Source organism: Ahaetulla prasina, chromosome 2 (assembly GCF_028640845.1).
Source record: "Ahaetulla prasina isolate Xishuangbanna chromosome 2, ASM2864084v1, whole genome shotgun sequence".
Lineage (NCBI taxonomy): Eukaryota > Metazoa > Chordata > Lepidosauria > Squamata > Colubridae > Ahaetulla > Ahaetulla prasina.
This window is the reverse complement of record NC_080540.1, coordinates 9,394,728-9,409,873: the sequence shown is the minus strand read 5'-3', so window position 1 is coordinate 9,409,873 and position 15,146 is coordinate 9,394,728. Positions and strand designations below refer to the sequence as shown.

The following is a 15,146-nucleotide window of genomic DNA, read 5'->3' as shown; positions in this document are numbered from 1 at the left end:
TGACCCGGTTAGGGCAGGCGGCGGCTCCAGGGCCTCGAGGAATGGGCCCCGGCCCCTGACCTAAGGGTGAGCAGGTGGCGAGCTGCCTTCCCTGTGTCCCAGTGTCCAGCTTGCGAAGGCTTTTTTTTTTTTTTTACATTTATATCCCGCCCTTTTCCGAAGACTCAGGGCGGCTTACAGTGTATAAGGCAATTGCAGGCCGTGGACTGGTTCGGGGACGTGGCCAGCCAGCAATTGCTACCGGATCAGCGAACCAGAACCAATCTCCGCTACCTACTCGCCCGATCTGGTCCAATCCGGTAGCGTTTCACCCCTGATTCAAAGACACACGGAGGCTATCCCCTTCACCAACCTCCACATAAAACAGGGGTCTTCAAACTTTTAAAATGGGCCAATTCGCAATCTATGAAAATGTTGGGTGGCGGACCAGCTGGGTGGGTGTGGCTAAGACCTCATGTGACTGGGTGGCTGTGGCTTGAACCTCTGACTGGTTCTTGCTCTGTTGCACTAAGGCCCAAATAGTCCTATTTCGTTGGCCATTCCATGGGGAGGGGACATGCCCCCTCAGTCGATTTTCTCACTGAAGAGGTAGCAGAGATTTCCAAACCCGGTCCTGATTGTAACTCACAAATGATGCTGCCCAGTTGCCCAATAAAGCAGAATAAGTTGCACTGGTTATCCACTGTATTAGTAGGAGTCCCAGGGCTCACTTCAAAAATATTCATAGCCTGGCTTGCACACTGGCTAATCTTAATTTGGCCTCACAAATCCTGGGTGCGATAAACTAAGGCAGGTTCAGGAAGAAATCCTTGGAAATGGGCAGCCTTAATTATCTCCTAAGGCACAATCATGGCTGCAAAGAATTTTGGAACACGTGCTTGCTTCAAACCTGACTGAAAGCTCACAGAAAGTGACGTCAGACATCTAACAAGAATTGGCACAGAAAATCGGATACTATACATTTCTTTTCTACTTAACAGAACTTCTGCTCTGGCTGCTAGACCTTCGTGGGTGGAAGACTCTCCTTTTGGGGGCCACTGCCATCATCATCATGAGAATCCTCTGCTGCCTCCACCGGTGTATTTTCCCTTGTCCGAATAGCCTGCAAAAATCACCTCCCATTTCAATAGACCCCAAGTAAGGATGCCAGGCAAATATCCCTCATGATGTGCCAGGTATACAGAAAGTATAGAGACCATTCTAATAGTTCGTAGGTTGGGCAATATATGTAAGTATATATATATATATAGCCCAAAAGGGGGGAATTGTGGGAAGCCCCCTCCCCAGAAAATGAAATATTTTGGGGGATATTAAAAGAGCTAGAATATTATATTTCTCCAAAAGAGAAATGGAGAAATTCATTCTTAGGGACAGAAAGCAGCCCTCAGTCTTTCTTAATAGTCTACAGCAGATGCTCTTTAAGAAATCCTGGGCCAGCCTCTTCACAAACAAAATACCTTCACCTCCAGGTGATGGGATTAAAGACAGGACATGACCTTAACCTATGCATTGAAAAAAAGTGGAAGCAATACGGGTCCATTAAGGAAGGAAGGCTAATGGCAATAGATAACAGGATAAAATCAATTACACATGTCTGACAGGATTAGGACCCAGGAAGTGATAATTAAGACCCATCATGAGCTTTTGTGAAATAAGTAAAACTAATCAAATAATAAAAGCACACAAAGCAAACCACAAAATTTAAAAATACTGTAAACTCTATAAAAATCTTTGTACTCATCAAGCAAATTTGTCAGCTGTCACAGAACTGCATGCTGTGGTTCTGCTCATCAATAAACGGGCCTTCTTTCCTAAGCAGCTAGCCTCCATTTTATTTCCAGAGCCTCTCTCCCCGCTTGGAACTGAACCAGATGGATTTTTCTTCCAACATCCTGCTGTGATCTTTTCTTCTTGGAGGTGCCTGCTTGTTACCCCGGTGGTGACAGCGCCAAGAGGCTGACAAATTTGTTGCAACAGCCTTGGTGTTTGAGCTGTGAGAAAGAAATTATATTTTGGAAAATGTTTCATTTCTAAAAAAAGCATTGTGCTGCTTTTTAAATAGCTTTATGAGAATGAAAGAAATGGATATTCTCAGCACTGCAGTGAATGTGGGGGTAAAGCTGTCTTCCCAACACATGGGAGATGTTTCTATTTCTTTCATTCCTCTCTCAGGGCTTCTTTTTAAAAATGTCCAAATAATCCGTACAAGTAAAGAGAGGAACAATAATTGGAGCAGAGAACTGGTATTTTAGCCGTGACAATGAATCATCCTGATTTTGCTGAGTTTAGAAGACACCAAAGAATTTCAGGTTTGTTCATTTCACAATTCAAAGGACTGGTTCTATATATTTTTTCTAGTGGGTCACTTTGCATCTGATTCCTCTGCAAAAGGACGCCCACAACTAGCACCAGGTCAGGGGTGAGAAGGAACCAAGAACCTCTTTTGGCCTGAGGCTCCAGCTCCAGGTATATCCAAATTTAAACATATTAGAAGTTGAAAGGTATTATTATATATAGCGTATTTTTCTGAGTATAAGACGCACCGGGGTATAAGTTAGTTTTGGGGGAGGAAAATAAGAAAAAAGCTGATTGGCAGGTGGATTGGCCTCCCAGAATACCCCCAATCAGTTGTTCCCAGCGGTGAATTTTAGCAACAGGCTCCTTGGTTGTGAGCTCTGTGCCTTGCTTTTTTTCCCTGCCTCTGAAACTCAGTTTCAGAAAAAAAACTTTTTCTGCCTCTGAAAGCCTCCAAAACAGAACTTCAGAAAAAAAGCCTCTAAAGCTCTGTTTGGGAGCTTCTTTTCTGAAGCTCTATTTGGGGGCTTTTTTTCTGAACTTGTTTGGGGCTTTTTTTTCTGAAGCTCAGTTTGGGAACTTCTTCTCTGAAGCTCTGTTTCTGATGCTTTTTTCAGCCTCTGAAACCTCCCTCTGAGAAGCTGGGCGGGGCTACATTCAGAGTATAAAACACACTCAGATTTTCACCCTCTTTTTGGGGCGGGGGAACGGTGTGTCTTACACTCCGAAAAACATAGTACCTAAACTGTATTATTGTTGTTAGTATTGTGTATAACCTACATTGACCCAGACAATACACTGTTCACCAAGACTTATGGATGTTTTAAAAAAACACCTATAAATAAAATGATTTAAAAAATCTACCCCAGTGAGGACAAATTATATTTACCAGCCATGGATTTCTGATTTTTGGGGGGAATAAGGTGGAACAGTAAGACAGGGAACAGAAGAACTTGGAAGAGCTTATGGCTTTGCTGGCTACTGCAGGAGTTCATTGCAAAAAATGTGATTTAGGAGCTAGACACAGGGCCAGGCAGAAGCCACCAGCCAATCACAGGAATGCTCTGTTTCCTAAGAAGAAAAGTATGAAACTAACTCAGACTGAAAGATGAAAAAGACCCATTATCAGGAGAGTAAGGACGAGCGGATTGCAAAGTGAACTGAAGTTTGAAAACTGCAGCTTTGAATTTGCTGTTGAAGTAGCAGGAAGAGCTCAATGGGTAGATTTTGTGGGGAAGATGATGATCCAGGTTGGTGTAGTGGTGAAAGCTACAGGTTAGAGACTGGGAAATACTCAGCTGCAGTCCGCCTAAAGTGTGAAGCCATCTGTGCAGTTTTGGCCAGTCCTATCAGGCCTAGGCCTAAGCAAGAAAGGGGGAAACCACTTGACTTGACTGACCTGAAGGTCACAAACCCAAACATCTAGTGTAAGGCCCAAGGATGCTGGATGGAAAGCCACAAATTATAATTTGGCTTAAGCATAACGCTTCCATGAGCTATGGAATATTGAGGGGCAAAAAGTATATCACAATAGGTAGATAGGTAGGCTGTCTGGGGGACATTTACCCTGTAAATGACAGCATGCTACCCAGGAAGTGCTTTCTATGCCATCTTGAGTTTCTGAATGAAAAGGGAATCAATAAAATTGTGGGGTTATTTTATTCCAGATTCCTTCACACAACAGAGCTCAGAGCCAATATCATCAGAATAGAATAAAAATAGAAGGGACCTTGGAGGTCTTCTAGTCCAACCTCCTGCTCAGCCATTTCAGAGAAGTGACTGTCCAATCTCTTCTTAAAAACCTCCAGGGGTGAAGCACCCACAACTTCTGAAGGCAATTGGTTCCACTGGTTAATTGTCCTCACTGTTAGGAAGTTTCTCCCCAATTCCAGGTGGCTTCTCTCCTTGATTAGTTTCCATCCATTGTTTCTTGTCTTGCCTTCAGGGGCTTTGGTAAATAAGTTGATCCCCCTCTTCTTTGTGGCAGCCCCTCAAATACTGGAATATTGCTATCATCATCATCATCACCCATACCTTATTAAATCTGTATTAAAAATGGCATTGTCCTTCTGAAATAGTTAGCCTGGTGAACAGTTAGCCATGTGGTTTGAAGGACTATTCTATTTGACCTTTTGTTTTTTTACAAATCCATTTTGGAAACATTTCTACCAAATAGAGATTATCACACCCTCTTTCTTAGATCCCATTTTCTAGGCTGCATACTTTTTCTCTCTGTGTGATCTAATGGAGGCTTCCATGCAAGCCAATTTACAGAAGAAAATGGCATTTAGCACTTAGCAGATATACAATTTCCTCCTTCAGGAATGAACGTGGCATGCTGGGTGCTCTTGGATGCAGCCCTGGCCAGCAGGAATGAAACTGGCTCCCCTGGAGACTCTCACCTGATGGTGTTGCCATGTCCTAAATCCTTGAGAGCCACATTAAATAAGTCATAAAGATTTGGGGTGTAGAGAGGCTTTGATGTCCATTGAGACACACCACCAAGAAAACGTATTGTGTAATTCTGTAAAAAAAGTCAGTAACTTTTAGGGCTCAGCACATAGTTAATCTTCACAAGCTTAACTAGCATCACATTTCACTATTTCACTTGGCTCAGTTGCAAAGGTCTGTTGGTAGAAGTCAAAAACGACTTGATAGCTTTAATCAGTATAAACATTGATAAAATCAAGCCCTGCATGATTGATTTTCGTCTCAATATACGTCCATACTTAAATCATCATAACACCAGAACTCCCAACTACAACTTCAAGAAAGCCAATTACGACCTTATAAACAACGATCTTTCACTTCTGAACTGGCAAAATCTGTTTGCAACCTGCATAACCGCTGATGACCTCTATAGAGTCTTCCTACTTGAAATCAATAGAGTCATTAAATTATATGTACCACGAATGACTACCATGTCCAAGAAAAACAAACTACCCATATCAATAAAAAAGCTTCAATCAAAAAAAAAATCCCTCTGGAAAAGAAACAAAAAAGGCTATGTTACAAACTTCAGAAACCGTTACAGAAACATATGCAACCAAATAAAAACTGAATGCACAAATTACCACACCAAGCAAGAAGAAAACCTTCTACGCACAAATTCCAATCGTGCCTTTTATAATTTTGTCAACAGTAAACTTAAAGATTCAAGATCCATCCCACCACTAAAAGATTCTAACAACAAAGAATGTAATGACGAAACAGTCAAAGCAAACCTCTTCAACATTTTCTTTGGCTCAGTTTTTGTTAACTCCGACAACACATATCCAACATTCCACAAACGAACCAGCAATGACTATGAGGATTTAACTCATATAGATTTCACAGAAGACAACGTTGGTAAAGCTCTTCACAACTTAAAACCATCGCTTTCTATTGGACCTGATGGTCTATGTGCATATTTCTTAAAAAAACTTTCCATTAATATAGCTGAACCCCTAAGTATTATCTTTGATAAAGCTTTCACTACCAGTTCTCTTCCCAAACTTTGGTCACTAGCCACAGTCATCCCCATCTTCAAAAAAGGAGACCCCAGCTTAGTCGAAAACTACAGGCCGATCTCCTTTGCTGCCACCTGCAAAGTCATGGAATCTATCATCAATCAATCCATTACCTCACACTTAGAAACTAACAACCTACTCTCCAACAAACAATTTGGTTTCAGGAAGAAGTTATCATGTAACTTACAACTTCTCCACTGCAAAACATATGGACTTCAAATCTAGATCAAGGCAAATCAATAGATGCAATCTACATAGACTTCTGCAAAGCTTTTGACTCAGTAGTACACGATAAACTTCTCCTTAAACTGACATCCTATGGCATCTCAGGACCCCTCCACAAATGGATATCTGCTTTTCTGTCTAACAGACAACAAGTGGTCAAAATTGGCAATGCTTTATCAAATCCTGTTCCTGTCAAGAGTGGCGTTCCTCAAGGCAGCGTCCTTGGACCAACACTCTTTATTCTATACATTAATGATCTTTGTGACCATATCTCAAGTAATTGTGTTCTCTTTGCTGACGATGTTAAACTATTTAACACCACAGACAACACTTCTATCATTCAAAACGACCTTGACCATCTAACCGCTTGGTCTAAAAATTGGCAGCTCCAAATTTCAACCAGCAAATGCTCAGTCTTACATATAGGAAAAAGAACTCTAAAACTAAGTACATACTAGATGGACATTACCTTACAGACGACCCCCATCCCGTTAAAGACCTTGGAGTTTTCATGTCAAATGATCTAAGTGCCAAAGCCCACTGCAACTACATAGCAAAAAAAGCTCTAAGAGTTGTAAACCTAATTTTGCGTAGCTTCTTTTCCAAAAACACCACACTACTAACCAGAGCATATAAAACATTTGCTAGACCAATTCTAGAATACAGCTCACCTGTTTGGAACCCTCACCACATCTCTGACATCAATACAATTGAGCGTGTCCAGAAATATTTTACAAGAAGAGTTCTCCATTCCTCTGAAAACAACAAAATACCTTATCCCACCAGACTTGAAATCCTAGGCTTAGAAAACTTGGAACTCCGTCGCCTTCGACAAGACCTAAGTTTAACTCACAGAATCATCTATTGTAATGTCCTTCCTGTCAAAGACTACTTCAGCTTTAATTGCAATAATACAAGGGCAACCAATAGATTTAAACTTAATGTCAACCGCTTTAATCTAGATTGCAGAAAATATGACTTCTGCAACAGAATCATCAGTGCTTGGAATACTTTACCTGACTCTGTGGTCTCTTCCCATAATCCTAATAGCTTTAACCAAAAACTTTCTACTATTGACCTCACCCCATTCCTAAGAGGACCATAAGGGGCGTGCATAAGCGCACAAACGTGCCTACCGTTCCTGTCCTATTGTTTTTCTTTTCTTCTTCCTATATATGTTTATATGTGTATATACTACATAATCTTTTTGTATGATGTTGTGACAAAATAAAAATAAATAAAAAAAAATAAAACATCTTGCAGACCCCTTAAGTAGAGATAAGCGTTTCCTATCCGGAGATGGAAGACAAGAGGACAATATCTGTGCCTAGAAAGCAGGCAATACAGTAGGCGGGCTCTGTGGTTGATTTTAAAGAGTTAAAACCATCAAGTACTACATTGCTAGAAAGGATGAGAGGAGCGAGGAAACAGAGTAACTTCCACTTCCGGATGACTCATGAGAGAAAGGTGGTGTGCAGAGCGGCTTTTCTGTTCTTCCCAGGGTCGAAGCTGCACGTGAGTTGAGAGCAGGTGGGAGGAGAGTCCGGGAGCAAGTCGAGCTGTTCGGTTTCCTCCACGGCCTGGAAGCAGAGAAGCAACTGGGCTGAAGCAGCTCAGCTGCTGCTGCTGCAGGTTCCTTCCCTCCCCAAATGGAAGCCCACTGGGGCTGCAGGCTGTAAAACTGGTGGCTGCAATTTTCTGCTGGTGGGAAAATTTGAAAAGTCTCTTTAAAGTTTAAGTTTGATTCTTTGGGAATGGCTATTGAGATTCTCTTCTATCTTGACCCTATCTACTGGGGTGTTGGGTATTCCTGCCAGGTTGGTGTCATCTCAAATTTGATGAGTTTCGTGAATATAAATCACCAGGACCTGATTCTCAGAACAGCAGGATTGGGAGGGAACTGGCAGATGTTATCTCAGAACCTTGTACCATATAGTTAAAAAATCCTGGAACACTGAGGATTGGAAAAGAGCCGATGCATCTTCAAAAAAGGGGAAAAAACAGACCCAGGAATCTACAGACCAATCAGTGTAAAACTGATACCTGGGAAGATAATGGAAACAATAATTTTAAAAAACAGATCTGCGAACATTTAGAAGCAAAAAAAGTTTTAATTAAAGCCAGCATGGATTTGTTAAAAACAGATCATGCCAATCGTATTTCATTCTTTGACAAAATGACTAAATTAGTAGACCAGAGAAATGCTGTGGACATTGTATATTTGGACTTCAGCAAGACATAAGATAAAGTAGACTACAACCTACTTTTTGATACACTAGAAAAATGACGGATAGACAGCATCACCAACAGATGGATTTATAACTGGCTGACAAACCGTACTCAACAAGTTGTCCTTCATGGTTCTACATCTACATCGAGGGAGGTGAGCAGTGATATGCCAGACAGTTCTGTCTTAGGCCCAGTATTTTTCAGTATCTTCATACGTGACTTAGATGAGGGAATAGAAGGGGAACTCATCAGGGGCGGGTTTCAAAACCCATCACTACTGGTTTGCTCGTGGGTGCTTGTGCGCCATGCTTGTGTGCATGCGCAGAAGCATCTGGGCGGGTGGGCAGAGCCTCCCACTCCCACCACTACCGGTTTGCCCAATCCGGGGCAAACTGATAGCAACCCAACATTAAACTCATCAGATTTGCAGATGACACTAAACTGGCAGGAATGGCCAACACCCAAGAAGACAAGCTTAGGATCCAAAAAGATCTTGACAGACTTGGGCCCTATCCAACAACATGAAATTTAATGTGGAGAAAAGCTTAAATATGAAAAAGCAGTATGCAGCAGCAGCCAAAAAAGCTAATACAATTTTTGGTTATGGAGACAGAGGAATCACGTGAATTTTTAGTACTCCTTTATATAAAGCCTTAGTAAGACCACACCTGGAATACTCCATGTAGTTTTCATCACCACATTACAAAAAAGATGTTGAGACTTTGGGAAAAAATGCAAAGAAGAGCATCTAAGATGATTAAAGGCCCGGAGACTAAGACATCAAGAATGTTTGCAGGATTTGGATTTGGTTAGTCTAGAGAAAAGAAGGATTAGAGATGACATGATAGTGGTATTCCAGTATTTGAAAGGTTGCCACAAAGAGGAGGGGGTGAATTTATTTTCCAAAGCCTCAGTTCCCTCCATGTGGGTGTCGTTCCATTGAGGACTACACGTTGAGTACGATTTGTCAGTGAGTTATGAATCCATCTGTGTGGATGAATGTCTCTGTGCCACATTTTGTTAAAATAAAAACTTACCATTTTCTTTGTCAGATACTTTTTATTGAAATCTAAGTATACCGTGTGTAATGCATTTTACTGGTCCACTAATTTAGTCATTTTGTTGAAAAATGGAATAAGATTTCTTTGGCATGATCTGATTTTAATAAACCCTTTCTTGGCTTCTACCGGTAGTTACAACGTAGCTTACTTCTAGATGTTCTCAGATCTGTTACTTGATTATTTTTTCCAGGAACTTCCCAGGTATTGTTTCTTACTTGCCATTTTCTCTCTTTAGTGGACCGTTTCCCCTGACATTTTTCTTGTTTTATATATATATATACATCTGTTGAAAGAAACTTGTTTTTGTTATCTTTAACTTTTGTTCCAAGTCTTTGTTCATACTCAGCCTTTGGTTTCCTGACTTTATCTTTGCAGATTCGGGCTATCTGCTGATAATTCTGCCTTAGTTATGTGTCCCTCTTTTCATTTTTTGTACTTATTCTTTTTGTCTTTCAGTTTATCAGAGAGATATTTATGCAACCATGCTGGCTGCCTCTTGGATTTCTTGTTTTTCCTTTTTAGTGATATTGTGTTGGACTGGATTTATTTTCCAGTGTTTCCCACGCTCCTTGCATTGTTTTCTCTTTTAGGATTTTTATCCATGAAATGCTTCGGCTCTGAATTTGTTAAAATCAGCTCTTCTAAAATTGAAGACACTTGTTGGATTATAGTCTATTGCTTGTGTTTGCATTATATTGAATTCCAGTAAGACGTGGTCACTTGCCCGTGTTTCCAACAACTTCAACTCCTTATATTGCTTTTCTATTTGTAAAAATTAGGTCGAATATAGTTCTTCCTCTAGTTCCCTTTTGGATGACATAGTTGTCAGCTAAATTGGTTAGAAATCTGTTTGATCTCCTACTTGCTGTAGAATTTGTCTCCCAATTGATATCAGGGTAGTTAAAGTGTCCCATTACATCCTGATGTTGCCCTTTTGATATAGTTTGTCATCCACACATGTATTGAAAATGACAAATGAATAAAATTTAAAAGTTTTTTTACTTCCATTTCTTGGCAGTAAGAATGGTATTTCTTGTCCCGTCCATGGTTCAATTGTGCTTAATCCAGCACTTCCTAAAAAATAGCTCTTAGGTTGCACAGGTAGTCCTCACTTACCACTTCTTCCCTGAGCCTTCAAAATTCCTATGGCACAGTAGAAGCAGACGTGCACCTGGTCCACAAAATTTGTGGTAATCTTAGCACTTGTTAAATGACCTTTACTGTGGTTTTAAAGGTTTAGGAAGAGGAGTTGCACCAATTTGGGTTCTGCCAATAGTTGCACATTTATGATGGCCGTGTCATCCCACACTGATAATCCCCATTTGTGACCTTCCCAGCGAGCTTCTGACAAGCAAAATCAGTGGTCATATTGGCAGGAAATTGCAAGTTATGGTCATATGAAATTGCCTTTAGCAACTCACAGTAAGTTGCTTAACAACTACAAAGGAACAGATGTAAGTTCTGTTTGAGCTGCTTGGTGACGCAGATATCCGTTTCAATTGCGGTAGGTTAAGTGAGGACGACTTGAATGGGGATGTCACCAGAGGGGTTGAAGACAGGATTAAAGTTAAAGCCCCCACATCTCTAAATTTAGCTCAGAAGGTTTGACTGTAAACATTTTGCGACATTTTGTCAGGCTTGAAAGACGTAGATTTTCTCCATGTATACATGTGTAGTTGGGTGTATCTGTATTTCTCTCTATGGATAATCTGCAATTATATAACCTATTCCCAGCAGTTCAAGATATATTTGATGATAACACTTTGCATTGCTAAGAATTTATGATTGACCCAACTAAATAATTCAATTTGATTGAATGGATATTTAAACATGGATCTCAGTATACTCCATGTGTGATATGAATCATTAATAATGTAAGTGATTATTCTAATATTGGGGCATGTTTGTTTTTTCATTGTAATATATACTTTTTTCACATCATCTCTAACCATTTTATAAACAATTAAAGTTCTACTTTTCTTTGAATCTTACAGACAAAGAGGATGGCAATAAGAACATTCGGGACAACTGTAAATAACAAGCAACATTGAAAAGGGAAGAAAATCAAGCCAGAAATCAAATATTTTCCATTTCCTTCAGAAAACTACACAATTCTCCTCTTCCAACAGCTGTTAGACAAAAGAGAGAAAATCAAGAAAGAATAAACAGATTATGCAGAACTCAAAGATGCATTACATGAAAAGTGAAGGGAGATTATTTATCATTCAGCAAAAGAGGGAAATATCTGGAAGTCACTGGGGAGGAAAAGGTCAATAGTAAAGTCACGTAGAGCAGACAGTAATTTAAACCTCTCCCTGTGAGGAAGAAAACGGCTTGAATGAAAGCACCACTGAACAAGGCATTGTCATATTTTATCACCTCAAGAATATTATATGTGGAAAAGCTCCATAGATTTGTCTATTGTGGGAAAAGCACAGATTGCAAGTCATAGCTGATGATGCACAAGAGGAGCCAGAGAGGAGAAAAAGTATACAAATTACCTGAATGTGGCAAAAGTTTTGGTCACAACAGCTCCCTTGTGGTTCATGGAAGCACCCAGACACAAGAGGGAAGCCACAAAAGTGCTCCCAATGCAGTAAATGCTTTAGTGAGCATGGCAACATGGTGCTACATCAGATAACTCACAGGAGGGAGAAAACATATGACTGTGTAGATTGTGTGAAAGTTCAATAGAAATTCCCAGGTCATGAGGCACATAGGAATAAAATCATTTGAACATCCTTTCTGTGGGAAAAGTTTCAGTGAGAATTCCATCCTGGTGAAGCACCAGAGAACTCACACAGAAGAGAAAATCTTTGAATGTCCTGATTATGGGAAAGTCACAATTCCAGCCTGGTGATACACCAGAAGACTCACATAGGAGAGAAATGTTTTGAATGTCCTGATTGTTGGAAAACTTTCAGTTATAATTGAAACTGGGTGATACACCAGAGGAATCATAAGGAGAAAAACCCATTCAATATACTGACTGTGGGAGAAGTTCTAGTTGTAATTCCCACCTGCCAATACATCAGACGATTCACTCCATGGAGAAATCTTATGAATGTCGAGATTGTGGGAAAGCTTTCATTACAAATTCGCACCTCCTGAGACACAACACCATGCACACAGGAGAGAAACCCTTTGAATGTCCTGATTGTGGGAAAGGTTTTAGAGATAATTCCAGCCTGGTGAACCACCAGAGGACTCACACAGGAGAGAAACCCTTTGAATGTCCTGATTGTGGAAAAGGTTTTAGAGATAATTCCAGCCTGGTGAAACACCAGAGGACTCACACAGGAGAGAAGCCCTTTGAATGTCCCCTCTGTGGGAAAAGCTTTATTGATAATTCCAGCCTGGTCAGACACCAGAGGACTCACACAGGAGAGAAACCCTTTGAATGTCCTGATTGTGGGAAAGGTTTTAGAGATAATTCCAGCCTGATGAACCACCAGAGGACTCACACAGGAGAGAAACCCTTTGAATGTCCTGATTGTGGAAAAGGTTTTAGAGATAATTCCAGCCTGGTGAAACACCAGAGGACTCACACAGGAGAGAAGCCCTTTGAATGTCCTGTCTGTGGGAAAAGCTTTAGTGATAATTCCAGCCTGGTCAGACACCAGAGGACTCACACAGGAGAGAAACCCTTTGAATGTCATGACTGTGGGAAACGTTACAGTCAGAATTCCCACCTGGTGACACACCAGAGGACTCACACACGAGAGAAACCCTTTGAAAGTCCTGATTGTGGGAAAGGTTTTAGAGATAATTCCAGCATGGTGAGACATCAGAGGAGTCACACAGGAGATAAACCCTTTGAATGTCCTATCTGTGGGAAAGGTTTTAGAGATAATTTCCACCTGGTGACACACCAGAGGACTCACACAGGAGAGAAACCCTTTGAATGTCATGACTGTGGGAAAAGCTTTAGTGATAATTCCAGCCTGGTCAGACACCAGAGGACTCACACAGGAGAGAAACCCTTTGAATGTCCTGATTGTGGGAAAGGTTTTAGAGATAATTCCAGCCTGGTGAAACACCAGGGGACTCACACAGGAGAGAAACCCTTTGAATGTACTGATTGTGGGAAAGGTTTTATGGAAAATTCCAGCCTGGTGAAACACCAGAGGACTCACACAGGAGAGAAGCCCTTTGAATGTCCTGTCTGTGGGAAAAGCTTTAGTGATAATTCCAGCCTGGTCAGACACCAGAGGACTCACACAGGAGAGAAACCCTTTGAATGTCATAACTGTGGGAAACGTTACAGTCAGAATTCCCACCTGGTGACACACCAAAGGACTCACACACGAGAGAAACCCTTTGAAAGTCCTGAATGTGGGAAAGGTTTTAGAAATAATTCCAGCATGGTGAGACATCAGAGGAGTCACACAGGAGATAAACCCTTTGAATGTCCTATCTGTGGGAAAGGTTTTAGAGATAATTTCCACCTGATGACACACCAGAGGACTCACACAGGAGAGAAACCCTTTGAATGTCATGACTGTGGGAAACGTTACAGTCAGAATTCCCACCTGGTGATACACCAGAGGACTCACACAGGAGAGAAACCCTTTGAATGTCGTGACTGTGGGAAACGTTACAGACAGAAATCCCACCTGGTGAAACACCAGAGGACTCACACAGGAGAGAAGCCCTTTGAATGTCCCCTCTGTGGGAAAAGCTTTAGTGTTAATTCCAGCCTGATGATACACCAGAGGACTCACACAGGAGAGAAGCCCTTTGAATGTCCTATCTGTGAGAAAGGTTTTATTGATAATTCCAGCCTGGTGACACACCAGAGGACTCACACAGGAGAGAAACCCTTTGAATGTCCTATCTGTGGGAAAAGCTTTAGTGTTAATTCCAGCCTGGTGAAACACCAGAGGACTCACACAGGAGAGAAGCCCTTTGAATGTCCTACCTGTGGGAAAGATTTTAGTGATAATTCCAGCCTGTTGAAACACCAGAGGACTCACACAGGAGAGAAACCCTTTGAATGTCTTGATTGTGGGAAATGTTAAGTGAAAATTCCCACTTGGTGAGACACCAGAGGACTCGCAGACAAGAGAAACCCTTGAATGTCCTAGCTATTGGAAAAGTTTCAGTCAGAATTCCTACTTAATGATACACCAGAGATTTTACACTGTGGAGAAATCTTTGGAATGTCCAATCTGTGGACATTACTTCAAGCGTAAATCATCCCTTATTGCACACAAAATAATCCATGTGAGGAATAGTAGATGAGTTTACAGAATGCTTGAATTTCATTTGTGATCTCCCATTGAAAGTATAGGTGAGAAATTGATTGTTTGAATTTTGTCCTGATTCATTTTACTGAAATGTTTCTCAGGATTAAATGTGTAGGTGGAGAGAAAAGGAAAATGGAAATGGCTAACTACCATTTTCAGTGGGCCTTGGATTCATCCCTGTTGTGAACTGTGGTAATGGCGCAAGGCACTACACGGCGTCCTGTCGCAAGCCTAACATACACAGATATGACTCACATTCTTCTCTGCCTTCTCAGAAGGGAAGAAAGAGTGAAAGAAAATGCGCTTAGAGGAGTTTAGCCAAAAGGAAAAGGATAACTGATGGTAGCTTTTTAAAACATTATTTGGTCAAAAAAAATCTTCCAGAAGTTAAAAGTGTTTTAATCAGCTGAGAAACAGTTTGGACACAGCTTGCATGGGCTGCGCGACAAGCTATGTTGTGTCTGGCTGTGAGTGGCTACAGAAGAAGTCAGGCGGTGGTGCAACAGGTGTCAGGGTTTGGGTGGCCTCCCTGCGATGGTCCTAAGGTAAGCGGGTAAGAGATGCCCTTTAACTAAGAC

General features: G+C 41.1%; 2 protein-coding genes across 2 annotated transcripts in view; one reads left to right on the top strand and one right to left on the bottom strand.

The window, feature by feature from the left end:
• The window catches only part of LOC131189656 (zinc finger protein 420-like), a 33,167-nt gene extending 18,807 nt beyond the window's left edge, over positions 1-14,360 (top strand). The window contains exon 3 of the mRNA XM_058165923.1: positions 12,284-14,360. Within this exon, the coding sequence (XP_058021906.1) occupies positions 12,284-14,340 (2,057 nt within the window). The 3' untranslated portion in view covers positions 14,341-14,360. The remainder of the gene's footprint in view (positions 1-12,283) is intronic.
• LOC131193532 (zinc finger protein 850-like) overlaps positions 1-15,146 on the bottom strand; it is a 332,320-nt gene that overhangs the window by 99,320 nt on the left and 217,854 nt on the right. The gene's annotated exons all lie outside the window — the stretch shown is intronic.